This window comes from Lonchura striata, chromosome 2, assembly GCF_050655825.1.
Source record: "Lonchura striata isolate lonStrDom1 chromosome 2, ASM5065582v1, whole genome shotgun sequence".
In the NCBI taxonomy this organism is placed as follows: domain Eukaryota; kingdom Metazoa; phylum Chordata; class Aves; order Passeriformes; family Estrildidae; genus Lonchura; species Lonchura striata.
In genome coordinates, this window is record NC_140704.1 from 157,606,989 (window position 1) to 157,634,980 (window position 27,992).

The 27,992-nt window shown below is 45.4% G+C and overlaps 2 protein-coding genes across 22 annotated transcripts in view; one reads left to right on the forward strand and one right to left on the reverse strand.

Moving 5' to 3' along the window:
• The window catches only part of LOC110478060 (scaffolding CK1 anchoring protein H), a 42,296-nt gene extending 14,309 nt beyond the window's left edge, over nucleotides 1-27,987 (forward strand). For 6 of the 15 annotated variants that reach the window (XM_085572783.1, XM_085572784.1, XM_085572796.1 and 3 more), the window contains 5 exons: nucleotides 2,888-3,348; nucleotides 4,700-4,864; nucleotides 5,198-5,322; nucleotides 6,997-10,356; nucleotides 17,303-27,987. In XM_085572783.1, coding sequence (XP_085428909.1) covers nucleotides 2,888-3,348; nucleotides 4,700-4,864; nucleotides 5,198-5,322; nucleotides 6,997-9,646 — 3,401 coding nt within the window. In that variant the 3' untranslated portion in view covers nucleotides 9,647-10,356; nucleotides 17,303-27,987. Of the gene's footprint in view, nucleotides 1-2,415; nucleotides 2,437-2,866; nucleotides 3,349-4,162; nucleotides 4,865-5,197; nucleotides 5,323-6,996; nucleotides 10,357-17,302 lie in introns of those variants that run through there. The other 9 variants (XM_085572785.1, XM_085572786.1, XM_085572787.1 and 6 more) reach the window with 9 other exon arrangements.
• LOC110478059 (extracellular signal-regulated kinase 2) lies at nucleotides 401-24,095 on the reverse strand. Of its 7 annotated transcripts, none has more exons than XM_085572824.1 (14): nucleotides 23,958-24,092; nucleotides 21,246-21,344; nucleotides 20,941-20,970; nucleotides 19,075-19,224; nucleotides 18,523-18,613; nucleotides 18,253-18,383; nucleotides 17,445-17,608; nucleotides 16,382-16,521; nucleotides 15,832-15,889; nucleotides 14,922-15,059; nucleotides 14,596-14,701; nucleotides 13,877-14,180; nucleotides 13,484-13,626; nucleotides 401-2,024 (listed from the first exon to the last, which is right to left on the reverse strand). In XM_085572824.1, the coding sequence occupies exons 1-14, from the start codon at nucleotides 24,081-24,083 to the stop codon at nucleotides 1,989-1,991; spliced, it is 1,716 nt and encodes a 571-aa protein (XP_085428950.1). In that variant the 5' UTR covers nucleotides 24,084-24,092; the 3' UTR covers nucleotides 401-1,988. The 7 variants fall into 7 exon arrangements, with proteins under 7 accessions (XP_085428950.1, XP_085428952.1, XP_085428947.1 ...); XM_085572826.1 differs by lacking the exon at nucleotides 401-2,024 and adding an exon at nucleotides 10,770-12,031 and having other exon boundaries at nucleotides 19,075-19,214; nucleotides 23,958-24,095; XM_085572821.1 differs by lacking the exon at nucleotides 401-2,024 and adding an exon at nucleotides 10,770-12,031.
• Nucleotides 27,988-27,992: the final 5 nt, after the last annotated feature.

The window sequence follows — 27,992 nt, forward strand, 5'->3', positions numbered from 1 at the left end:
GAATTGCTTTCCAAATAGTGGATGGTTTGATCCAGAACTGGCGAACTGGCCTGGCAGTCAGCAGCTTCATGGCACCAAATCTGACCCAGGGCCTCAGAGCTCTGCCAGCTGCAAATAGGTCATCCCAAAGGCTGGAACAGAGCAAAACAGAATTATAAAAATCCATTAACTAACTGCAGAATCCATCTGAAGTCAGCAAGATGGAGCAGGAGAAATTTTATTTATTCCTTGACCTGAACTCAGTTCACACCCACCAAAGTGACAAAAGGTCATAAATATCCTTTGGGGTTCCAGGTAATTTCTTCTCTTCTGCTTTAGGGAAGGGTTTTGGAAGATAAATGAAGGATTTTGGACAGGGAAGGATTTTGGAAGATAAATGAAGTATCCAGAACTTGGTGCATGTGTGTATATATATTTATGTGTGTGTGTATAGCTATTTATTTATTTACTTAGATACTCACTTATACATATAAACAAGCATTTTTCATGCAAACTGAGAATTCATCAACATGGTATTGTTCTTGTCACAACCCAAGGAATTAAAGGATGCCAACACTTAATGGAATCATGGAAGCACAAGATAGTTTGGGTCGGAATGGACTCATCTTGTTTCACCCTGTGCCCTGGGCAAGGACGCCTTCCAGCAGACCAGGTGGCTTCAAGCTATGGAACACGTGAAGAACTGGGGCAGATGCCTGTGGGGGCACAAACACAACTTGTGGTTTATATTTCACAGTTGTGAGCCATGGGTTTTTTCCAGACCCCTTCCAGACATCCCCTGCAGGCTCCTCCTGGTCATCCAGGCCAGCAGCCCACCCCCACTGCTGGGTTCAGTGATACCAGGACAGCCCTAGCTCCGTGTCTGTGTTCTTCTGGTGTCTCAGGGAAACGCACGAGGAGCAGTTTGCTTTCACATCAAATTCACTTCTTCGCTGGTGCCATTTTCCCTGCTTATTCACAAATGTACTCAGTACCACATGGGGAACTCAAGTGACTCCTCACTGTAAACACTGGGAGCAAAGCAGTCAGTATTGCCTGATGTTTATTTAAAGCTCAGTCTTCTTCATTTATAACTGTAGTGAAAGAATTCTATTAATCAGTATAAAATTGCTTTGTCACTTCACCAGCATGACCTTTCCTCCGCTTTTTTGATTTGATTGCCCAGCAGTACCACAGGGTTCTTCTGATACTACCTCCTTTTAATGCTGCACTTGATCCTTTGTCTCTCACACTCCCATCTTTGAACACTGTGAGCAGTTTGCTGTGGGACCTCTGTCCCCTTCCTGGGTCATATATGAATGAGTTGTATATGTTGTTCTTCTGTCCAAAATTAAAGGAACGTGGGAGCAAGTCCTTAAAATGACACTGCTGAAATAGTTAAGAGCAGGAACATTGGTGACTTGAGCATCCTAAAATCACAGAATCCCAGGATGGTCTGGGTGGGAAGGAAACATAAAGCCCCTATTGTTCCATGCTCCTGCAATGGGCAGGGGCACCTTCCACCAAAGATACATACTGGAGTGCTCTGTACTTTCTTCTCTTACACAGAGAAAAAAAGACAGAATTAGAGAGGGAAGATAAATGCAGATAATTCAGGCTGTATACGCAGCTGTATGTGAGAACTATAGAGAGGATTTATTATCTATTGGATTTTCTTATCCTTACATTAAGACTGTAATTTTTTCTGTTGTATCACACAGCTTTACCATCAGTTCCACTTTGGAGCAGGAGTAATCTGTGGGAGATTGAGGCAGGAGTAACAGAGCACTGCTGTGTACTGGGCAGGTGGTTGGATAAGAACTTGAAACTGGTTTGTCCTTACAGCTTCTAATGAGTGATAATATGAGTGTGAGGTCTTTATCTTCTCCTAGTCCATGGCAATCCCTCCCGTTTTGGGAGCAGATGTGTTGGATGGCAACAACAGCAGCGACCCTCACCTCCTGTGCTCACTCAGTAACGTCACTCAGCAGGAGTTACTCTTTTGGAGATCAGGAGGAAGTCTCTGCTGGTACCTCAGTGGTGGGCTGCAGGAAAAGAACATTCCAGCACTGACATTAATTCAGAGTCTAAAGCCAAAGTGCTTTGAGCATTCTGTGGATCAATCAGATACTGCTGTTGTGGCACAGCAAACTTTTCTTCCAAAAATGGGTTAAATCAGATTTGTCTATAGTCTCCAAAAATTGTCCCCTATAGACAATTACCAAATATTGTGTTTGAGCTCCTTTCAGCTGTTTTTTCTTAACATGAGGAGACTGAAGAAGTGATCACATCCCTTGTCTTTTATTTCTTCATTCATCTCATGGAGATTCTTCTGCCTTCTGACTGTGTTACACCAGCAGAACACCCCTGCACCTGCGCACTACCTGCTTCTGTTCACATCCTGAGGTGCTGACAATACCCAAGCCGTAAGGGTCCAGAGGGTACCCTTGTGTTCAGGCAGGTGCTTTTGGTTTAGGGCCACATTACACATAGTAAATAAATTCTGTAGCATTTGGAAATTAATTTTAATGGGGTGTAGATAATAGCCATCTACAGCTTTGCTCTTGACTTTTAAACAAACAATAAATTGAAGCTTATGAACCAGCAGCCTAAAAGAGAAAGTTGATCATTCTGTTGGATGCATTGGCCTTACTTATCCCAGAGCTGCTTGGCTGATTTGTACTGTATTTTGGCCCAAAACAGTTAACTGTGTGAAGGTAATGGTTAAGTGACTCACACCTTTGCCTAATTTTAGGCTCTCATGCCTTTGGATTGAACTTTCTCCGGCATTGCTCCATGTTCTTTTAACCTCTACCTTTGCTTTCTGAGGAGGCTGTGTTGAATGTGTTGCTGTCATGCCACTGCTGTATCTGAATATAAAAAACAGATGTTTTTTATTTCCCTGCAGCTCTCCCTCCCCTGATGGCTCGTCGATCCCAAAGCTCCTCACAGGGGGACAATCCCCTGGACCCCAACTACCTTCCCCCCCACTACAAGGAGTACTACCGCCTGGCCCTGGATGTGCTCACAGAGGAGGGCAAGGAGAGTTACCAGCGCTTCCTGGCCGAGGAGGCGGCCCCCGATTTCCTCTGTGGCTCCGAGGTGGATCACATAATCCAGAACCTCCAGAAGCCCCAATATGCCAACCAGGAGGGCAGCACGGACACAGCGGGGGACAATGATATGGATGGATCCTCTGGGACTTACTGGCCCATGAACTCAGATCTGGCCGTTCCTGAGCTTGACCTGGGCTGGCCGATGGTCTTTGGCTTCAGGGGAACAGAGGTGACGACACTGGTGCAGCCACCCCCACCAGACAACCCCAGCATCAAGGAGGAGGCTCGCAGGATGATTCGAGCAGCTCAGCAGGTGAGGCAGGGAGAGCCCAGCTCGAGCAGAGGTAAAATCACACGTGTGCCAGAGAAGCATCAGGATAGGGAATCATAGTGCCGTCGTTTGGGTCAGAGGGACCTTAAAGCTCATCCATTTCCACCCCCCTGCCATGGGGATGGACACCTTCCACTAGCCCAGATTGCTCCAAGCCTTGTCCAAACTGTTCTTGGACACTTTCAGGTATGGTGCAGCCAGAGCTGCTCAGGGCACACTGTACCAGGGTCTTATCCCCCTCACAAGGAACAATTTCTTCCCAATAGCTCATCTAACTGCCCTCTGGCAGTGTAAAGCCACTCCCCTTGTTTTGTCACTCCAGGCCCTTGTCCAAACTTCCTCCTGAGCTCTCAGTGCCACTTTAGGCGCTGGAAGGGGCTGTAAAGTTTTCCTGGAGCCTTCTCTTCTCCAGGCTGAGCAACATTAGGTCCTCTGCTAATTCCTTTAACTTTGCTTCCAGAACCTGACAGAGGAGCAGGATGATTCAAATCCACCACTGACTGCACCAAAGCTTGTTGCTGCTCTGCTGTCATGGCACCATGTCCTAGGCCATGCTAAAATACACCAAGAGTTCACAGAATCCCAAAACATTAGAGATTGGAAGGGGCCTCTGGAGCTGGTCCTGTTCACCTCCCTGCTCAGAGGAGGTCATTTAGAGAGGGTCACTCAGGATGTGTCCTTGAGCATCTCCAAGGGTGAAGACTAAACCTTTCTGGACAGTCTGTTCCCATGTTGATGGTCTCTTTAGAGTCCCAGAGGCTTTTCTGTAACCTAATTGTAATTTCCTGTGTTTCAGTTTGTGTCCTGTTCTCTCCCTGGCAACACTGAGAAGCGTTTTACTCCTTCCTTTTGCCCTTTCCATCAAGGATTTACACTCAGGGAGCTGGGAAGAATGGGAAGATAGACCTATGAAGCTGCTTCCCATAAAATCAGCACATGGATGCAGCTGCGTAGTGGCTGCCTGAATGCTGGCCAGGAAGTTACCTAAAAATAGCACTGGGATGTTGGAGTGGGGTGACCAGCTCCATACGCCATCCAGTGTGATTACATGGCCAAAAAAATCGTGGAATTACTGGATTGATGAGTTGGGAAACACACCACATGGAGGTTTCCCCTCACCTGAATACACAGAACATGCACCTTCGTGGACAGAAATTCTCCTTCCAGTTTGGGGCCCACAGTGCTTAATGGGACTTTTAACTGGGATGTTTCCTGCTTCAAATGGAAGCTGAGATGGAGACCCTGCAGCTTTGGGGTGTGAGAAGCTGGGATACACGGTTGGTCAGGGCACGAGGCAGCACAGTGGCTCATGTGTCCTGCATCCCTTCCCCAGGTGGTGGCCATCGTGATGGATGTTTTCACTGATGTGGATCTGCTGTTTGAGGTGCTGGATGCTGCTTCTCGCCGCGTGCCTGTCTACATCCTGCTGGATGAAATGAACTCCCAGCTCTTCCTCGACACAGCTGCCAAGTGCAGAGTCAACCTGAACTATGTGGAGGTGAGCAAAGACCTGTCCCATCTGATTGGTGTCCTGAGGGGATGTGTCCTGCCACACAGAGGGCCAGTATGGCAGGAAACACCTGAGAAAGGGGAGAACGGGCAGTACCCTGGTGACAGATGAGTGTGAAGAAAGTGAGGAGAGCTGGCGCGACACAGGGTGAGGGCTGGAGATGTGCAGAGAAAGGGGTTTGTACATTGGTGTGTCTGCAGGCAGAACCACTGGAACTGGATAATCTCAGTCAGGGGTGGATGGAGGTTAAAAGGAGGCAGGGAAAGAGGGGCAGGAAGGGAATGAGGGTCCCACCTGAGTTGGTGCCTTTCTGGTTTGCAGTTCCTGAGGGTGAGGACAGTGTCTGGCCCAACCTACTACTGCCGCACGGGGATGTCCTTCAAGGGGCACCTGAAGGAGAAGTTCCTGCTGGTGGACTGCATGGTGGTGCTGAGTGGCAACTACAGGTGAGGAGCCCCGTCCAGCTCAGAGAGAGAGAGATTCAGGTGCTTTGTGCATGGGGCTGGCTGCAGAGGAGCTCAGCTCCCATCTGATACATTCCAGGGAGAATTTGCCATAGCATAAGGAGTATAGGATTTGCATCTTAGACTGGACCAAATGAACTTTGACCTCCACTCACAGAATAATCAAATCACAGCATGGTTTGTGTGTAAAGGGACGTTAAAGCTCATCTTGTTCCACCCCCACAGCCCCACATGGGCAGGGACACCTTCCACTATCCCAGGCTGCTCCAAGCCCCATCCAGAAAAAAATTGTAAGAATCTGACTAAAGTGCACATTCCATGATAATAAGATTTCACTTTGGTTTTTTTTTCCTGATGTTTGAAAATAATTACATATGATGCTGTACCAAACAACCCACTGTTCTGATTGGATAATTTCTTGTTTATGAGAGCATCAAGTAAATTGTTCAGGACTGCTTCTGCCACACTCCCATGTGCTTTGGGCTTTCCAATATTGTATCATTTCTGAAGTAGGAAGTTGTGGAAGTGTTCAGGATGAGGCTTAATGAGGCTTGGAGCAGCCTGAGCTAGTGGAAGGTGTCCCTGCACGTGGCAGGGGGTGAAACAAGGTGTGGTGGTTCCTTCCAACCCAAACCAGTCTGGGATTGTGAGAGACTGCTGAATTGGTAAAGCAGCATTTTGGCATTTCCTCATGGATATCAGGGACAAAAGTTTTGCTCACTGAAGGACACTGAGTAGCAATTTTTTGGGAAAAATACTCCATTTTGTAGTGGTGGTAGATGCACCAATGGAAGAAGGCCTTGAGCCCAGACAACCCCAAACCAAGCTTCCTTCACATTAAGAATTAAAAAATCTGTCGTGTGGGAAAAAAAAAAAAAAGACAGTAATTCTAAGGGTTTTGATTAAGCCCAGCAGGCAGCCAAGCCTCACAAAGGTATCCCTCATGATTCCCAGGGATGTGGTAGGGAACTGTAAAGGTGAGAACACTCCTGGGTTGTGATACAGTTGTAACAGCTGCAGCAAACCTGCACACACAGACTAGGCAAAGTAAGGGATCCCTTCCCTGCTCTCCATCATTCAGCAGATGGGGAAGAAAAGGCAGAGCCTGACTTGGGAAGATGAACGCCATATTCCTCCCCCTTTTCCAGTTCAGCTCCTTCTGTTCAGTCCCCTCAAACTGTGTGGGTGGAAGAGCTGTGCCATCCCAGGAATAAGATCTTGGGTTTGTCTTTTTGGAGGTTCCTGTTGGCACATCTGCCAGCCTTTGGGGTCCCCCTGACTGGTGTCACCTGCCAGGTGCTGAGGGGACATGCTGACTGTTGCTTAGGTCATTACTGACAGTGCTAAAGACAGGAACATCTGCTTCACACAAGGATTATCATCAGCTCACTCTGGGTGACATGACTGATTGGCTTTTTAGAACAGAAATCAGTTATTGGCTTGTAAAACTCTCTGCAAAGATGTGATCACAATCAATCAAGCTGTCAGGTTTGGGAACAGTCTTGTGTATCACGTAGCTGCAGGGCAATTGTCTGCCCCTAGTCTTTTGCCCTATTTATGCCCAACCAGAAAATTTAGACTTTGCTTCAGTTAAGCAAATGTTTTAATGAAAATAGGTACAGCTGAGTTAATCCATTACTTCTGTTCTCTCTTCAGTTTCATGTGGTCCTTTGAGAAGATTCACAGGAGCATTGCACACATCTTCCAGGGTGAGCTGGTGGCCAGCTTTGATGAAGAATTCCGCATTTTGTTTGCACAGTCGGAACCTCTCGTTCCTCCAGCCAACGTCTTGGCAAAGGCAGAGAACACGTTTGCCATGGCTCCCTTTGGCAATAACATGCCTTTCTTCCCCAAAAAAGGCCCCCTGATGTTCCAGAGGGATGAGAGTCTCTTCCCCTCCTTCATGGACAGGGTGGATTCGGACAGGTACTTCCTGTCCAATTTCCGGCGGGACGACATGCTGCGACACACTGTGGAGGGGTCAGCCATGCGGATGTACAAAAAGGTGGAAATGGAAAATTCCCAGATGGATCCAGTCAGGGGCTTCCTCCGTTCCAAGCAGCTGGAGCTGGATGCTTTTAAGAGACACAGTTTTGCAGAAGGAACGTTTGAAAATTTTGCTTCTGCCAAGCAGTACACCCGGCAGATGTTCATGAACAACATGGACGAGTTCAAAATCCAATCCAGTCATTTCCAGAAGGACCAGTTCTACCAGTACCAGTTTGAACATCCCCATCTTCCTGGCAGACCTCAGGGATTCTTTGAGAGAATTCGAGGGGGGAGGCCGGGATTCAATGAACTGGAAGACTATGGAGAGGGACCCCGATACCCTGAACTGGAGTCCAGTTTCCCACAGGAGGGTTTCCCCCTACGGCTGGATTATGTGCCTTCAAATTCTTCCAGGGAGGTGAGACACGGCTCTGACCAGCTGAACCCTGCGGGCAACAGCCCCATGGGAATGATGTTACGGAGGCAGAACATAGGACAGAAATTCATTTGCCAAACTTCTCCCACGCAGAAGCAGAGCCTGGAGCAGCGCCTATTCCTACAGGACAAGGATGAAGAGCAGGATGACGACAAGAACATGCAGGAAAACAGAACAGGGTTACGGAACTGGAGGATTTCTTCATACCTCAGCGCATACCAGTCTGAACCAGATGAAGGGCTCCCGATGCCGATGGAGTCCGAGGCATATAATGATGCTCTTGGGGAACCCCTCACAAAGCACCCCACTGACCTTGTCCCAGCCTTCAAACCCCCCACACCTTTCAGTAGCAAGCCACTGGGAATTGACAGTGCCAAGGAATCTGCAGATCCTGACAGAGCAGGTGAAGAAACCTCAATAATGAAACCAGATGCCTTCAGGTCCAGGATAAATCCCTTGATCCAGAGGAGCTCCAGGCTCAGGTCCTCTCTGATTTTCAGTGCTGCCAAATTAGATCAGCCCAACACCACAATAGAAAAGGTGCAGATGATCCAAAAAGAGCAAATGTCCAGTGAGTTAACAAAGGACAATGAAACCATCAAGACAGCTGCCTCCTCCAAAGTGGCTGAGCTGCTGGAGAAGTACAAAGCTGTAGGCAAGGACATGGAACGGGGCACAGTCACCCACACCAAAGCTGTTTCGGGTTACCTACAGGAGGAATCTCAGAATACGGAGAAGAAATGTACCAAATCTGTGCAGTATAAGATCCTGGAGAGCAGGGTGCTGGACTCCAAAGACTCCTGCAGTACTTACAAAATGCATGGAGAGTTGGACAGAGCATTTGGAATGGCCTCATCCACCCCCCAGCTTGGGGACACATTGAGTAAAGATCCCCTGGCACATCTTGGCACCAAGGTGGACAAGCTGTCATCCCGGTTTTACCCCATCGAGAACAAACCTCATATTCCAGAGAAGGAGAGCCTGATATTTGTAGGAGACACTCAGAAATTGGCTCTTCCAGAGAAGAAGGACAGAGTGACTTTCAGAGAAGACTCTCCAAAATTAGTCAATGCAGAAATGAAGAAACCACAGATGAGGACAAGTACTACATCCTCAGTTCTAGAAAGCCTGTCTAGAAGTCCAGGGTCTGACAGCTCCCTCAACAAATCTGAGGAAGACTGTTCAAAACAAGAGCAAAATCCCATGGAGTTTTTAAGAAAAGGGTCACTACGGCTGAAGCAGCTTTTGAACCCAAAAGGTGAAAAGAAATTGGAGGAGGAACCTGCTTCTGAGAGTGGGAAATGTGACAAGCAGGCAGTGGTGCTCAAACGATCATCCACAGGGGACTGCCAGGAAGCAATGGAGGAAGAAAAACCCCACAAATTCACAGCACCACTCCCCCCCAAGAGCAACCAGACAACGCAAGGGAGGTTCCCTTCCTCCACAGCCAACATCCTGTACAGCAGCAACCTGCGTGATGACACCAAGGTGATCCTGGAGCAGATCTCTGCCAACAGCCAGAAGAACAGAGCTGAGCTGGCCAAGCAGCTGCCATCCACCAGCAACCCTGACCTCTCCAGGTCGACCACAAGCTTGGAAAGAAAAGGGGAAAAGGAGAAAAGCTGCAACATACACAGGTCTGAGAGTTTTGGGAGCCAGAAACGGAACCTGCAGCGGCAGCCGTCAGAGGACAGAGACACCCTCCTGAAGAAGATGGAGAACATGCGGAAGGAGAAGCGAGTCTACAGCAGGTTTGAGGTGTTCTGCAAGAAGGACGAGCACACGAGTCCCAGTGAAGAGGAATATGACACAGATGCCAAAGACAAGAAAATGGGAAAATTCATGCCGAAAATCCTGGGGACCTTCAAGACCAAAAAATGATCCTAGAAATCCTATTTAATTCCATTTAATCACTGACTGTCAAAGGGAAACGAGGAAGAAACTTGTCTATGATGGCAATGCTCTTCTTGATTAGTGAGCAGAAATGTATCCAGCATGAGCCTCCCACGGCAGTTTGCTCAATAAAGTCAGGTGGTATCAAACAACCTTATCACAGTATGTTACAAATAAAACAATTAAAATGCCAACGTGCTTAAAAAACAACTCTCCATTACTGTACAAAACTAAGAGCCTCTGTTAAACCCAGGGAATATTTTCATCAGACAAAATCATTCAAATTTCGGAAAAAAAATGAAAATCAGAAAATTGAATATTTGAGTTTGGGACAGAAAAGATAAATACATACAGACACACACACACACAGGTAATTGGAAAAAGTACTTAAAGCTCAGTGGTTTCTCAGGTGCAGTTAAACTTTTTCTGTATCTCACAATGAATCAGACAGAGGAGGCACCTTTTTGAAGGTTTACATACCAAAAAAAAAATAGCTGTAATCAATGTTTTGGCCTAATCTGTGGTTCTGATCTTCTCCAGCAGCACAGCTCCAGCTATTGTATTTACCAGTTCCTGAGCCTGCGGAGTCTGGTTTGTTCCCGTGTGTAAAGGGAATTACGCGCTTTAGGGGCTGAGCTCAAAGAAGCTGCTGAGGTGCTATTGATGGAGAAGGGCTTGGCTTTAGGAGGCCTTTTCAGGTGAGTCTGAGTTTAAATAAGCATCTAAAGTCCTGCCTTTGCCAAGCAGTGACTTCCTTGAGAGTTTTAAGTTCATGAGGTTCATGAGGTGACAGGTCTGGAACAGCTGAGAGAACTGGGGGGAATAACAATCATTCATCACAGGTAGAGTAAAACCTCAGGGACAGAGACAAGAGCTTCAAGTTAATGAGGAAAATGTATCCAAAATCACCACTGAAACAGGAGCATAAAGTTTCCTGTAGTTCCACTCTAGACTGGCAACACCTTTATGATGTCTCAGCAACAGTATCTCATGAAACTTTGCCTTCTGAAAGCAAAACCAGTAAAAATGACGAATTATTCATTGAAGAAGACAGCCCTACCAATAGCCCGTTTCCCTCTCAACACAGCAAATGCTGCTTGAAAGACAAAAATTTTCTGCAGTGCAATATAAAGGATTTATTTTTACAATATTATCCCAATATTACATACTAGAGAACCTGTTAAATATTGTAGAAGAACCCACCTGTATTTCAAATGTTTTTCTACTTCATTTTAACAAAACCAGACTATAATGAATTCTATTCATCTAGCCTAGAACAGTCATCGAAATGAGTGAAAGGCTGTAAGATTATCTCTGGAGAGTTAGGTCTTCATGGTCTTCAGAGAACAGTTACCTGTTCTGCTCAAAAAAATATCCACAATTTAGGCAGACTGCTGAAGAATCCTGAAGTGGGTTGGAAAGGACTTTTTAAAGGTCACCCAGTCCCAACCCCTGCCTACCGTGGCAGGGACACCTTCCACTGTCCCAGGTTGCTCCAGGCCCCGTCCAGCCTGGCCTTGGACACTTCCAGGGACGGGGCAGCCACAGCTCCTCTGGGCACCCTGTGCCAGGGCCTCCCCACCCTCACAGGGAAGGATGTCTTCCCAACACCGCATCCATCCCTGCCCTCTGGCAGTGGGAAGCCGTTCCCCTTGTCCTGTCACTCCAGGCCCATGTCCAAAGTCTCCCTCCAGCTCTCCTGGAGTCCCTTTAGGCATTGGAAGGGGCTCTGAGATCTTCCTGGAACCTTCTCTCCTCCAGGCTGGACACTTCCAGTTCTCCCAGCCTATCTCCAGAGCAGAAGGACTCAAGCCTTCAGAGCATTTCCTTGGTCTTGTGCTTGGCTTTGTTGAATTCAGGAGGTTCCCCTGGACCCCAAATATGTCTAAAACTCACTCAAGTATCAGAATAATGCAGTTTTCTGTGTTTTTTGCAGTAATTCAAACAAAGTGTGTGTTGTGTCTATGCCTGCTGTATCCTTGCCTGCTGAGACTGGAAGGCAGAGGAGTGGGATTCTCTTTCCTATGAGCTCGTCCAGAGGAGAGGAGGACATTGTCCTAAGCAGTGAATAAAGCATTTCCTCATAGTTTGCTCTCCCCTGGTGCCCTTGCTCAGTCAAAGGCTGAGGGATAAGCTGTACTTCACCTGTCTGCAACATCTCCACTGTCACTGCTCAGGGCTTTTGGGGACCTTTGCTATTGGAAGGCTCTGCAGTGCAGATTTACTGATGGTTCCATAGGCCTGAGAGTAGCTGCCCATGGATGCCCTTGGATCACCCGCAGCTCCCACGTTTGCAGTGATCTGGAACATCTTTTTACTGGGCTTCAGAAGGGTACGAACATCTTTGCTGTGACACTGAGTGTTTCTGGGATTCTGTGTGAGAAAGAAAAGCCAGGAAAAGTTAATAAGCTGAAATCAGCTTTCTGGAATGCAAACAGGACACAGGTTTGTCTTTGGTCAGCATTATCCTCTCAGGAAACAAACACAAACTCAGGGCAGGTGTAGGCTGATCTTTTCCCTCTTCTGCTCTTCTTGTCATAGAAAATTGGTCACAATTCTCTACAGATCCTTCCAAATGCATTGGTCATGTGTAAACCTACATGTGCAGCAAGCTCCACAATCCTATCTTGGAGAATTAATGGCTTCTCTTTCTCTCAAAACATTTTGGAAGGGATTCCAAATCAGAGGGGCTGAAAGGAGGGCTACAAGTGTACTACTAGAAATGCTTGAAGGTTTCTGATAACCTGGACTACTGGAAGGTGTCCCTGACCATGGCAGAGGGGTGGAACGAGATGAGTTTTTAGGTCCCTTCCAACCCAAGCAGTCTGTGATTCTGTGAATCTGTGCTGCCTCCTTCCACACTCTTCCTCTGTCATAAGCTTCCTCCATCAGCTCTGCAGGTGCCAGCAGTCACCAGGCAGCAGACAGCCAGCTCAGGAAGGAAAAAAGCAGGAGCAGGAGGTCATTAAAGAACCCAGTGAGGGGAAGGATTTTTCCAAGGAAGCATGGCCAAAATCAGGGAAGAGGGAGAAGCAGAGAGGACAGGACTGACACCCTCACAGCTCAGCAACAGCAACCCATTAGATCCACAGAATCATGAAATCAGAGAATCACTTAGGTGGAAAAGCCCTCTGAGGCTGTGGAGTCCAGCAGCTCCCCAGCACTGCCAAGGCCACCACTGACCCCTGTCCCCAGGTGCCACGTCCACGTGGCTGTTAAATCCCCCCAGGGATGGGGACTTCCCCCTGCCCTGGGGCAGTCTGTTCCAGAGCTGCACAGCCTTTTGCAGGAGAGATTTTTCCAATATCCAACCTCAACCTCTCCTGGAAGCACTTGAGGCCGTTTCATTCTGTCACTTGTCTCCTGGGAACAGATCCTGATCCCCCCCCTGGCTGCACTCTCCTGTCAGGGAGCTGCAGAGAGTGAGAAGGTCCTTCCTGTGCTGCCTCCTCTCTACAGCTGCTGCTGCTGCTCCAGACCCTCCCCCAGCTCTGTTCCCTTCTCTGGACACACTCCAGCCCCTCAATGGGGCCCTCCTTTCCTGTTGTGAAGATCCCAAACTTGCCCCCAGGACTGGAGGTCCCTCAGCAGTGTCTAGCATAGGGGAGAGGTACTGCCCTGGGTGTCTGGCCACTCCGTGGCTGCTACAAGCCAGGTGCCACTGGCCTCTTGCCCACCTTGGCACCCCTAGGCTCATGTTCATCTGCTCGCATCAGCACCAGTGGGTTACCTTTTCCAGCTTTCCAGCCACTCTGCCTGGAGCACTGCAGGGAGTTGCTGTGACCCAGGTTACCACAGATAAGGGCTAGAAATTAAGCTACTCACATTGTAAAGGTTCTGCACACCTGTAGGAGAGAGACGAGTGATTGGCCATGTGATTTGTCTCCCCAGTTTCTCATTGTTGGAGATTCTGGACTGTTGAGGTGGTGCAGAACAGTTCCTGATCCCAGCACCAGGATTTGCATTTCCTGCAGAAGGAAAAACATGAGAGAAAGCAGGAAAATCAGAAGAACACAGAAGACATTGACTGAGGCAGGGACAGTCCCACACTCGACACTCATTCAACAGTGTTTTGTTCTTATGTCATTTCCCTCCCACACTTCCAGCCCCTCATTTTACCATGCAGATTCCCTTCATTTCTTTTACAGCACTCATTCACTGCTCCCCACACCAACACCCCAAGGTGGGTTACACCTGGTGTAGGAGGGTGGTACCCACTCTGCACAGTGGTGTGTGTGATGGGGTTGTATACCATCACACCCATCTGTGATCTCTGATAGACAGCTCTGGCCTGATCCTTGCTCTGGCTGGACCCTGCTGCCTGGACCCCAGCTGTGACTCCAGGATGCACATGTGAAGGGTTTAGCAGAGGGGGTGTTGGGTCTTCCTGGCCTTTCCTGGTGGGTACAGCCACTGAGCTGAAACCTGGCAGAAGTGTGCTGGACTCAGACTGGCTCAGCTGAGTATTTTCTCCCTGCCCTTGCTCCTTTGGAAAGCTCTTTGACTTCTTTTCAAGGATCATCTGCAGAACAGAAAAGCTATTTAGACTTAACACCACAATACAGCAGAAAAATAAAACATCAAAACACAGAGGAATACTTAAAAATATCTGCAATTTTATTTTACAGAGTAAGTAACAAGTATAATTTTGGAACTAGATGATCTTTAAAGTACCTTTCAACACAAACCATTCTGTGCATCTTTCTCAGACATCATGTTTCAGAGATTTTTCTTTGCCCTGTGGGAATTTTACATGCAAAGGTCTCTCAAAGATTAGGACAGTATGGAACTGATCAAACACCCAGGTGTAATGGTGCCAGCAGGTATGGAAAGCCCAGGGGAATACAAAGACAAGACAATGACAGAATTTGTTAAGTATGTGCAAGAATGGCAGGTTACCTGAAGGATTAGGAGTTGGGAAAATAGGATGAAAGTACCTCATATAATTTATTTCTATATTCTGCCACAGACAGCTGGACATCATCACCCAAAGGAAGGATCACATCAAAGTCCAAAGAGGGCTCCCTGGAAGGACAGTGGAACCTAAGGAAATGAGAACACATCATGTAATTCACTGACTGGAAACAGATTATTAAAATTTAAACAGGATTGTTAGACAATCTTGTGTAAATAGTATTGGAGAAAATAAAGAATTAGCTTTGCCGCTTTTTCTGTAATGCATTTGAAGAAAATTTGTGCCAAGAGCAGGTTTTTAATGTCTCAGAAAACATCAGAGGCAGCTGCCCACTGGTGTCACTCTCACCTGCTCACATAGGGATGCTGCAGAGCCTGCTCTGCTGTGAGCCGTTTGTCAGGGTTAAAGACCAGAAGTTTCTTCAGCAGATCCAAGGCAGGCAGTGGAGTGGAGGATGGGAAAATCTCCTCAAATGCTACTCGCTGCCTAGAAGTCAGAAAAAAATTATACAAGCTCTCAGTGTCTAATTCCCAGTGAAGGCAGGAGTGACAGTTCCAGGATCACATCAAGGTGACAGCAGGCACGAATTCACTCACAAAGTGTGTCATAATCACTGAATCCTAGAATGGTTTGGCCAGAAAGGGACCTTAAAGCTCATCACTTCCCAGCTCCATGATCCCACAAATCTAGACCTGAGATTATAGAAACATACTTCTCTGTAATTTCCAGAGAAAATGAAATTTAAAAATCTGGTTTTGCATTTTGAAATCCTAAATACAATTGTGAACATAATGAAGAAAGTATCTTGAAAAAAAATCAGTTTTAAGCACCAAATCTTACTCATATTTTAAATATTTTTTATTTAAGGAGACAACTTAAGAGCCTCTTCCAGAGCCGTAAGAAGCTCAAAGGCAGCTGGAGAGGGACTTTGGACAAAGGTGTGGAGTGACAGCACAAGTGGGAAGGGCCTCCCACTGCCAAAGGGCAGAGATGGATGGGGTACTGGGAAGGAATTATTGCTTGTGAGGGTACTGAGGGATCAAAATGATTTCCTGGAGAAGTTGTGGCTGCCCCATCCCTGGAAGGCCAGGCTGGATGGGGCTTGGAGAAGCCTGGTCTGGTGAAAGGTGTCCCTGTGCATGTCAGGGGGTGGAATGAGATGAGCTTTGAGGTCCCTTCCCACCCAAATGGTTCTGTGGTTCCATGACTCCAGGGTTCAACATTAGATGCTCTGAGACACAGAACCCCTCAGGCTTACCGGGAACTCATGTGGTTAATAACTGAGGCCTTGTACTCTGACTGCAGAGCCAAAATATCTGCAAGAATAAAAAGATGCTGTTACTGCCAAGATGAGGATTAGCAGAGCCACACAGTTTATGAAGGAAAGCCAGTATTTGATATTAACATAGGAAATTATTCACATAGAACTCGGTCGGAGATCTGTGGAAGGGGAATGGAATATTTATTTACAAATTTTCTAAGCTGATTTTTTAATTCCTATTTGTTAATCATACGCTTCGTAAACATGTATTCTCATAGCAACAGATGCAGAAGATATCTGAATTCCTTATTTATTCCTTATTATTATTTATTATTTATTCCTTATTATTCCTTATTATTCTACGATATCTGAATTTCTGATTTTTCTCTAACACTAACATTCAAGATGAGGATTTTCATTCCTTTGGAATGCTTCCCACTTCAGAAAGGTACCAGAATGAATGAGATACCTTCTTCCCTGACCCAGCCATGCTGCTTTCTTCCACTGATCCCCTTCTCTAGAACTTTTCCACACAGCAGGGTCCTACCTTCAGGGGATGGAGCAGGGATAACCCTCAGGATCTTCTCTATTTGGTTCATCGTTGATGTTCCAGGAAAAAGAGGCTTTCCCAGCAGCATCTCTCCCAGAATACAGCCAATGCTCCACATGTCCACACCCTTAGTGTAACTACAAACAGGAACAGAACAGAGGTAGGATTAAATCAAGCACATATTTTCCTGTACCTGCTATTCACATCACCTACATTGATTTATTTGCTAGAAAGCATACTTGGTGACTTCTCAAATATAAATGCTCACAGGTTTGAACTATAAATTGAATAACATTTGGGAATCATGAGACTGACAAGCATGAAACAGAAAGGAGATTTATCCTACTCAAAGTCTAGTCTAAGAAACCATAAAAGGGAACATATTACAGGGAAATACTAGAACAAGGTAATATATTAAAGGTAATGCCATAACCAGGTATTATATCCTTTTCATATGACCAAGAATGAAGATACACATTGTTCTTTGGTCATAATGCATGTACAAAGTAGCTACAATTACTGAAGAATTGCATTTTTAAGCAAAGTCAATCCCAACCAGTGGGTATAGGACAGTTTGCAAAACATCCAGATTTAAAATTTGGGATACTAGCCTGCACCTGTTTATTGACTTTTCTGGTTTTTCATATTTAATTTTTAAAAAAAGGACTAAGCCTGACTAACAGGCAGCTGGTTTAACATTCAATTAGGGAATGTTTCGTGAAGGTCTATCAAAAAACACTGCTTCAATTTGGAAAAGAGGATTTATGTTCTCAAGCAGATTTTGTGAAGTTGTGAGTTCAAGGTAGAAGACATAAATGTGGTGGGAGAAAGGGTGACAAACGGCTCATGCATGTCCACTGACACTGTAAGAACACAGGAAGGACATGGTCATGTTCATAAGAGGTTTTTGTGTTGCAGAAGTTCAATTGTACACTGAGAAAAAAGACTGCTGACATGACCCTGCATCTGGTGACACTGCAAAGACTGAAGACTTTTAGACAAAAAACATGTGCAAGTGGTGAAGTGCCAGGCTGCCCTCCCCTGCCCTGCCCTGGCTCACCGGCGGGAGGCCAGCAGGATCTCGGGCGCTCGGTACCAGCGCGTGGCCACGTATTCGGTGAGCGCGGGGCTGGGCTGGGGCTCGCCCCGCTGGCACAGGGAGCGCGCCAGCCCGAAGTCACACAGCTTCACACGGCACTGGGCATCCAGCAGCACATTGGAGGGCTGCAAGGGACAAGGCACAATGAGCCCTTCACTCTCTGAATAGCAGATCATTACCGAGGTTCTTTTACTAGTCTCATACTTGGAAATTTATTCATACACATGGAGACAGGCTGGGACAGCTGGAACTATGGGGATAGAAGGCTCCAGGGGAGACCTGAGAGCTCCTTCAAATGCCTAAAGGGGTGCCAAGAGAGCTCGAGATCCACTCCTCTTTTCAACAGCCTGGACGGCATACGGGGGAATGGCTTCCCACTGTTAGATGGGATGTTGGGAACTGGCACAGGGCAGGGTTAGAAGGGATATTGGGAACTGGCACAGGACATGGTTAGATGGGTATTGGGAACTGGCACAGAGTAGGGTCATATGGGATACTGGGAACTGGCACAGGGCAGGGTTAGAAGGGATATTGGGAACTGGCACAGGACATGGTTAGATGGGATATTGGGAAGGAATCCTTCCCTGTGAGGGTGGGGGGGCCCTGGCACAGGCTGTCCAGAGAAGCTCTGGCTGCCCCATCCCTGGAAGTGCTCCAGGCCAGGTTGGATGGGGCTTGGAGTAATCTGGGATAGTGGAAGGTGGTCCTCTCAATGGCAGGGGGTGGCAATGGTTGGGCTTTGAAGGTCCTTGAAAATCTTGAAATATACCTTCTGATCTCTGTGAATAACATTCCCTGAGTGGATGAATTTAGTTGCCTTCAGGAGTTGGTAAAGAATGTAACACTTGTGAATGTCTTTCAGCAAATTCCCCTTCTTAATCACAGCATGTAAATCTGTCTCTGAAATATACCAGTGATACATTTACATCAGTAAATATCAGTAGTATCATGAGCATTCACTATCAAAGTGATAACAAGGATAACAAGGATAGCTCCTAAGAGAGGCTGGTTTGAAGGCTGCTGCAGTGCTGAGTCTCACCCATGGACTCAAAGATGAGGTAGATGTCCTTGTCATTCTCTGCTTGGATAACATCGAGCAGCTTGATGATATTTGGATGTTCTCCAAATTCCTGCACAGGGAAGAGACCCAGCTGTCACAATCATGTTTTTCTTGTGAATCATAAAAAGGGACAGTAACCTATATTACACTTTGTATTACTGTCTAAAACAAACATTAACATGCTTTTTCCTCCATTAGGCTTCTTCTGAAATAAACTTTAAAAAAGGATTTAAGTTTGTTCCATAGTAGGAAACCAGTTAGTTAATAAAAAAAATAATCTCTGTTGAATGAGACATTAGTTCTAACACTCCCTCTATACCATTTATAATAAAATCCAGTTCCCTTTATGCACCTCATGTTTCCTACTGAACCCAAGAATTACTGTGGCATGAAAACAGATCATAGTTGCCATCAACATTCATAGTTAAAAACCCAAGCAATCAGAACATGCCCATCTGAGGGCTGACTTGGACACTCACAGGCTGCACTGAGGAACTGATTGCATGGAGATCAGACAGCACACAGAGATACCTGGACAGATGTACCACACTGCAGGTGGTGTCCATCCTCACGTCTCTGCAGACTGACAATCCTCATGGGATCATTAAGCTCATCCTCAGCTTTAACAGCTTTTATTTCCCACTTCTGTGCAGCCATGGACACTGTAAACACTTCATAATACTGCAACATTTATAATGTGTAACATCTAGGGAAGCTCCCAAAACAACACATTCACCTGCTGCAAGGTGTGAAAACACACTCCTAAAGAAGTGAGACACAGCCAGCCCATGACACACTTTGTTTTCATTCTGAGCACAGCCACAATACCCAGGCAAATGATCTAAAGAAGGTTTTTACCCAAAAGGGGATATTGTTCTAAAATAATAGAACAATAATAATAATAATAGAATATTTAGCTAAATCTGGGCAGTGTTACTTGAGTGCTATTGAAGAAGGAAAATTCCACTGTCTCACACTGCTTTGCCCCGGAACTGATAACAGAAAGTTATGACAAAATTCTAATCTGTATTAAAAAATCACGTTACCTTGAAAAGACCTTGTCAGGGCCAGTTCTATTAATCTTTGTTTAAAGAATAATAATGCTACTAACATACTTACCAAAATGACATTCTAAAATTGGCCTAAAATACACCCGTAGATCTACAACTACACTAAACAGCTAACACAAAATCTGCAAGCAACCACCAGAGCATCAGAGAGAATCATTCACACTCCAGATATTACAGCAACTTCTCAATTAGAATAATTGAGATACATAGCATAAAACAATAACCTAGTCCATCAAATGGCCTTGTGATAAACATCAAGATTGAACAAAGCAATTAGTATGCACAAACAAACAAATGAAAACAAACATGCAGTTATGAATAATGGAGTATTTTTCACATCTTTTCGTTTCTGAGCTCTCAGTTTCAACCTCAAGAAAGAGGTTTAAAATAAGAGGGGAAACTAAAATTCTTAAAGGCTATTGAGAACCAAAAGTTATGGAAGTATGGGCTGAGCAGCACATTAACTTCCCTCTCCCTGCCCTCCTCTACCAAGTGACTCCCCCTTTCCTTCAGAAGAAATATCCTTTTTTCCCCTGCTCCTACTCCATCCATCACAGGAGTGCTGCACCTGCAGAGATGATCGAACTTCTGAGGTAGTTAACTTCTAAGGAACTGTTTGTATTTTTAGCTTTAAAGTTTGCAGCTTCTATTTCATCCTTCAAGAATGACTAAAAAGTAAAAAAAAAAAAAAAAATCATCTCTTTCCTACTTAACCTTACTTAAGTCTTAGGAAATTCCTCTTCTATGAGCCCTGCCTCACTTGTGTCCTTAGAAAATCACAAGTTATAACAATACTATTCCAAAATATTGATGTTTCTACATGGTAAGCCTAAGGAGGAGTGAACAGATAACTGGAATGCCACTGATAAGGTCAATCATATCAAAACAAGAGTAGTCAAGTTATTCCTTGCAGAACTTCCCATTTTGATTATTTTAAATTATTAAATTGCTTACAGCATGATGGAGGAAAACAATTTTGGAGTGTAAATCCCTCTCCCACCCCAACCATCCTCCAATCATGGCAGTTTAAATGTAAGAGAAACAGTTTCTATCCACAAAGCAGCAAGAAGCTACAGAAGGTGCTGATGTGCTGTGCAGCAGACACATTGCTAAAAATGGGGAAAGAATAAAAACAAGCCCAAATGGAGAGTGCTCCATTCTGGTGGGTTCACCCTGAAAGTCTCTTTGCCTTTCAGATGGTGCAGAAAAGTAATCAGAGTTATCAACACTAATCAGTGACTGCTGCATTTTGGATAACAATGGGAAGAAAATACTTAGACATCAGAGATAAAAAAAAATCAGAGAAGAGGGGGAACATGGACATTACCTGCAGGAACATAATTTCTCGAAATGTTCTCTAGAAATAAAGAAAAAACAGTTTATTATCATCTCAAGAAAAGAGAAGAACAGAATGCAGTTCAATGACAGGGTTAAATCCACTCCTCTTTTGTACATGCCATGATACACAAAGCTTGATATTTCTTATTTTTATCCCAATATAGCTGTAGATTGTATAATTATATATCCCAATATATGCAGACTGTGCATAATTATCTTTCAGAGACCAAAGTCCTGAAAATACCTATGGAATCCCACCATGTCTCAGAACACATCAGCACAGTAATTTCTCACCTGAGCATCTGTTCTGTTCCTGAAAGCATCAAAAATCTTTTTAACAGCAACTGTTTCTCCTGTCTGGCGGTCAGTTGCTCTCCAGACAATGCCGTAGGCCTGCAGAGAAGCAGGAACAGGTGAGCAGAGTGCTGGCACCTGCTGCAGCCCGGGCCTGGTGTGGAACCAGAACGTGCTCAGTGATGGACTGGAGCAGAGGTGATGGGCGCCACATGGAACACAGAGAGATTAGGCCAAGGAGACAGACTCAGGAGACACGCTGAGAGGGTTGGGGCTGTTCAGCCTGGGGTAGAGAAGGCTGCAGGGACACTTCAGAACTCCTTCCAGTGCCTGAAGGGGCTCCAAGAGAGCTTGGGAGGGACTTTGGACAAGGGCCTGGAGGGACAACACAAGTTGGAAGGGCTTCCCACTGCCAGAGGGTTTAGATGGAATTTGGGAATAAATCTTTCCCTATAATGGTGGTGAGGCCCTGGCACCAGTTGCCCCAAGAAGCTGTGGCTGCCCCATTGCTGGAAGTGTCCGCGGCCAGGCTGGATGGGGCTTGGAACAACCAGGTCTAGTGTAAGGTGTCCCTCCCATGGCAGGGGGAGGAAATGAACAGGCTTTTGAGTCTCTTGCAACCCAGAATGTTCTGTGGTTTCAGGACTCTGTATGGAGAGCAGGCCTGAGAGGGACTTGAGGGTGCTGGTGGATGAAAACCTGGCAACTGGCTGACAACATGCACTAGCAGCCCAGCCAGCCAACCACGTCCTGGGATGCACCAAGAGAAGGACAGCCAGGATTCCACAAACCAGGGGATCGGGCCTAGCTGGTGCCAGGCTGTGACAGGCAGGTCCTGCCTGACAGTCTGTGACAGCATGACCTGGAGGGCTGCATTGATGGGATGGGATGGATGGCCCATCCATCCCTGTGGTGCGTGGGTCAGCAGGGCCAGGGTCTTGCTCTTGGGTCACAACAACCCCATGAAACATGCCAGGCTTGGGACAGAGTGGCTGGAAAGCTGGAAAAGAACCTGGTGGTGCTGGTGACAATGGCTGAATGTGAGCCCAGGTGTATCCAGCTGGCAAGATGCCAGTGGCACCTGGCTTGTACCAGCCATGGTGTGGCTGGCAGTTCAAGAGAGATCGGTCTTCCCTGCATTTGGCTTTGGTGAGATTTCCAGCTGGAGCACTGCATCCAGCTTGGCGCTGCTCAGTACAAGAAGGACACAGAGCAGTTTGAGCAGCTGCAGAGAAGGGCCACGGAGACGCTGGGAGGGCTTGAGTCCCTCTGCTCTGGAGCCAGGCAGGGACACCTGTGCTGTTCAGTCTGGAGAAGGCTCCAAGGACAACTTACTGTGCTCTTTCAGAACTGAAAGGGGGTCAGTAAGATGGATGGAGAGAGACTTTTTACCAAAGTCTGTATTGACAGCATCCCAGAATTGTTGAGGTTGGAAAAGCCCTCCAAAACCACTGGGTCCAACCACTAACATAGCACTGTCAGGTCCAACACTAAACCTTTTTTTCAATTAAAAGCTGTGTTGTCTGTTAAGGGAACGGGAACTTCTATCTGAGGTTTCCCTATTCTGGATGACTGTGATACTTGCAAATGATGATTACTCAGTCTCACTTGTGGTATAGATCCAGTGTTTTTATTTTAGGCCATAGATTTTAATCTGGACTTTCCACAGCCTAGGAATTGTTATACCTTTGCACAAAGGGATCACATCCCACTCAAAAAATGCCCATTTAATGTTTAAGTACTTATCCAAAGCAAAATAACTGCAATGTATGATTCTAGTGATTAAACACTCATGTAAGGACACCAAAGCAGGCTTCCCAGCAACATGTGTGGTCCTGGAACTTGGCACCAGGACCTTTGCCACGCATCAGGCAATATAAACAGTTGTACAAGTACCTTGGGTAAGTGCTACAATACCACCCTACTGGCAACTGGGAAACAACCTCAAGTTGTGCCAGGGGAGGCTGAGGTTGGGTATTGGAAAAATCTCTCCTGCAAAGGGCTGTGCAGCTCTGGAACAGACTGCCCCAGGGCAGGGGGAAGTCCCCATTCCTGGGGGGAGTTAACAGCCACGTGGATGTGGCACCCGGGGACAGGGGGCAGTGGCAGCCTTGTCAGTGCTGGGAGAGTGGCTGGACTCCACAGGCTCAGAGGGCTTTTCCACCTCAGTGACTCCTTGACTCTGAACATAATGAGGGAAATACTTAAACATTTAAATACGTATCAACGCAATTAATGATAGCAAAGAGCTGCCGGAATAGAAAAGTAGATAACTCAGGAGGGCTTAGAGACTGCCTCAGGAGACATATCTTAGAAATTACCACTGGCTTATGTATAAAAATACATTTTATGGCGAAGACATTACTTGATGCAGCATGACCTGAAATGATGGGGTTACAGTAAATGTAGGATTTGGCAGGCACAGAAAGAATGTACTTTGAGACAGATACATGTTACTATTTAATTTTACAGTCCCCTGGAGCTCCCCTGGAGCTTCCAGCGGGCCCTGAGCGACAGAGTTCCCACGGACGCCTGAACTCCCAAATACCCCCTCAGCACCCCGGGGCCGCCTGGAGCCCTCACGGTGCCCTGAACGCCACACGGGCCTCCCGAGCTCTCAAGGGCCCTCCGAGCTCCGGAACCATTCCAGCTCCCACAGGGCACCCCAGCTCGGCCCGGCCCCGGCCAGGCCAACCCCCGCCAGGCACTCACCCCCTTGCCCAGCCGCCTCTTGATCTCGTATTTGCGGCACACGAGCGGCTCCACCTCGGGCGGGCTCATGGCGGCACCTCCCTGTTGGCACCCGCTGCCATGGCAACGGCACCGCGCACCGTGCATGCGCGCACCGCCGCGGGGCGCGGCAGGCGGCGCCGAGAGACCGGGAGCTGAGGGAGGAGAAGGAGCGGGGAGAGGTGAGGCGAGAGGAGAAAAGAGAGAGAGGAGAAAAGAGAGAGGAGAGAGAAGTAAGGAGAGAGGAGAAAGGAAAGAGGAGACAGGAGACAGGAGACAGGAGACAGGAGAAAGGAGAAGGAGCAGGGAGAGCCCCTTCCAGGACTCTGGGAGAGCCGGAGAGAGGTTTGGCACACGGGCCTGGAGGACATCGCAAGGGGAATGGCTTCCCACTGCCGGAGGGCAGGGATGGGATCTCGGGAAGAAATCCTTCCTTGGGAGGGTGGGCAGGCCCTGGCACAGGTGCCCAGAGCAGCTCTGGCTGCCCCTGGGTCCCTGGCAGTGCCCAAGGCCAGGCTAGACGGGGCTTGGAGCAGCCTGGGAACAGTGGAAGGTGTCCCTGCCCTGGCAGGTTGATGGGACTGGACAAGCTTTAAGGTCCGTTCCAAGGTAAACATTCCGAGATTGAATTATACTTCTTTGGTTTTTTCCCCCGTGAATTTTGATTCTTCCTCCCTACCCCTCCCCCCCCTCCCCTTTGACACTTTTCAGTGAGAGTTAACACTTTTGTCATGTTCTCTAGAGCTTTGCTTTTTACTTTGTGTTTTATAGCAGATAGAGAAGATTTCTGATCCATGTCCAAATTAGATGGTTGAAATCAAAATTGACAAGCTGAACGCACTCACTAGATACTATGTTGTGACTTTTTTAAAGTGAGGATATGAATATGATTTAGTGTAATGGATTTGTATGACTGTAAATGTTTCTTTGAGATTCGACTTCAGTTTTATTAGTGAACTGGCATCTTCAGTCATGCAGGGATTTGGATTGCTGGTGTATGCTTCCCTCACTGACATAATGCATTTTTTGTGGAAGTTTCCTTTATATAATAATGAATTCTGACTCTTACAAAGAGACTTATTCCTCTCAGGCTATGATTTTTAAGAAATTGCATTCAGTTTAGTTTTAAATGTTAATTTAGGATTCCTGAAGGAACTCACTAATTCCTTTAGGCTGTATTGTTTATGTCTAACAGGATACATTTATCAGCCTTATCCTGCTCATAGAGACATAAAATGTGTGTGTATGCACTTAGCAGCAGACACCGAAGTTCAAGTCTGAGTTGTGACAATTGTTGATTAGATTGTGGACAGCTGGGGACAATTGTGACTTAGTTGTGTTGTCCTGTGGATGATGGCGATGAGAAGAACCCTTGTATGAGCTTATTGTATGAGCTTATTCTCAAGTTTCTATTTCTGTATTAATTTGATGTTTAAATTTTATTTAGAGAGGACACTTTAGAGATGAAACTTTAACCTATTGTAGTAAAATTTCCTGGATTGTTAAAGATTATGCATTTTAGAGCAGGATTTGTGTGGTGACTTTTCTGTTTTTTTTTTTTTTCTCCTGGGTAAGCCTTTAAACAGTCCAGAAAATATTTCTGTATTTAAATATATTGAACTAAGTAAGAACAATACAATCTAATGTTTTCACACCTGTTGGCTGTTTATTAAATACCATCATGGAGAGGGGGTGGGTGCTAATTTACACTTTCATTATATTTTTCATTCCTCTTACATTATTTGAGTCTTGTCTGTTGAATAACTGTATGAAAATATTAAATAAGTAATTCTCAGACATTTATGCTGAAAGCTTTTCCATGAGAATCTTGAGTGTTTCTGTCTTCTCCAAACGCTTCAGTTCCTTCTGATTGCATATGGCATTTGCAGACTCCAGATAAAAGCTCTGTTCTCCGTTAGTAATTCCCAAATTACTAATTCTCACACAGATTTAGCTGACAATCAAGGTTAAAAACAACTTCTCAGAAGTAGAAGACTGTTCAAGTCTGTGCTGTCCTATTTGACAAAAGAGCATGTTACTTAAAGAGCAGCATGGATTTATCTAGGGAGCGACTTAAGAATTTTTAATTCATTTTTAAATTTTATTTTGTTTAGGTCATTTTTAATTTAGTCTACTGAGTGAATAAGGATGTTATGCAGTGTCAATCTAAGTCTATTTTGTAAATTAAGTGAGGTAAATGCTAGTGCTAGCTTTTTATTATATGCAATGAAACAGGAGCCACTGTGTAAAGCAATGTATTTTGTATTGCAAAACTCTGGATACTGACCTCAAATATACTGCTTTTATAACTTGCTGATGTCTAATTTTAGTCTAGTAGGGAAAAATCCCAGTTTCTTCATCTAATCTATATTTCATTTATAGGAACCAGCATTTTTTCTTTTCTCATTTGCTCAGAAAATATGACTCAAACCCTGAAAAAGCAAATATATTCCAGGTGGAGCACATGGAATGTCTGAAGAATTACCAGAGTTGAAAAGCTGTGTCCCTTACGCTTAGTCACTTAAATCCAAATCTCCCTGTAAATATCATGGCTTGAAGTGTCCAAATGCAAAATAATTAATTCCAGGCAGAATGCTGGTTTCTATCTGCTTAATTTCACTATTTGAACAGTCTGTGCCTTCAAGTTTGTTGTATTTTTAAGTCCCTGAATAGCAAAAACTATGATCCTGACAGGCCTGATTAAAATTCAATGTTAAAATATTCAGACACTGATATTTATTCCAAAATACACTATACAGTTTTAACTATTTCCTATAATTGAGTCTCAAATCTTGAAAAGGAAAATTAATGTTTATGTTTTTAAAAATAAAATAATTTAAGCAGTTTCAGGAGTGGAAGATCAAAACCTAAGTTGTAGGGAAAGTACAGTGGTCTGTTACTGAGAAAGCTCCAGAATTGTTTTGACTTTGATTTTTCTTACAGGCTGACAATCTATAGCATTTATCTGACAACAAGAATTGAAGACAGTGATTGCAAGATACATAAAAAAAGATCTGGCCTGAATGGCTGGTGCCTCATATATTTGTGTTTGCACTGTCAGATGCATCTGTGCCAAGGGCTGTGCCATTTAAAATAGTTTGTATATTTTAAAATATTATTGTATTTTATTACATATATTATAATCTATATTTATATATTAAAGTATTTTATATATTTAAAATGTTTCTATATTTTGAAGTAAACTTCAGTGCGTATCAGCCCACAGTTTCTCCACACCTGGGTGGCCGTGCAGGCTGCTGCCGGTGTTTTCTCACCTGTCAGTGCAGGTACAGGGCCTGTGGGCAGCATTGAGGGGAGATACAAGGAGGATTTATTTTTCTTCAATAATCTCACACAGGCCTCCTAAACTTTAGGAATGTTACTAGTAACTCTTAGAGAATTACAGAAGCAGGTTCTGTAGCTGAGAATCTTTTTTGTACACTAGCCTTAATAAACAGAGTATGTACCATACAAAAACACCATGAAATCCATGCTGAAGCTTTTGAGCATGAAATGCAGGTGCTTGCTGAGGTCCTCACACCTTTACAGTACTGTTTATGTGTGAAGGGTGCAAGGACCAACTCAAAAGCTTTATTTTCTTTGCCTAAAGTTGTAAACCTATTTACAAACATTTGATGAAAAAGCTGTAACATACATTATTTATCTTAGTTGCAGAATGCAAGCTCCTAGCTTTGCTTTTTTTGCAAGATTTTTCTCTTTTATCTTGGAGGAGGAATCACTAATGTACTGAATTCAGATCCTCTGAATTCTGCTGGCTGGTATCTGTCTTGTGTAATTTACTACATAGTGAATTTAGAGTTCTGAATAGATCTATTTGCCTTGTTGCAGGTCATACCAAAACAACCGCTGGAATGTTTGTGTAGAATAACAACGGAAAGTATTTTTTTCACTCCTAAATTTGGAACGAAAACAATCGTGTGTATCTGTATAATTTATATACAGTCATCAGTATACAGGACTAATTGCCCAGAGAATAAAGCCATTGCAAGTGCCTGA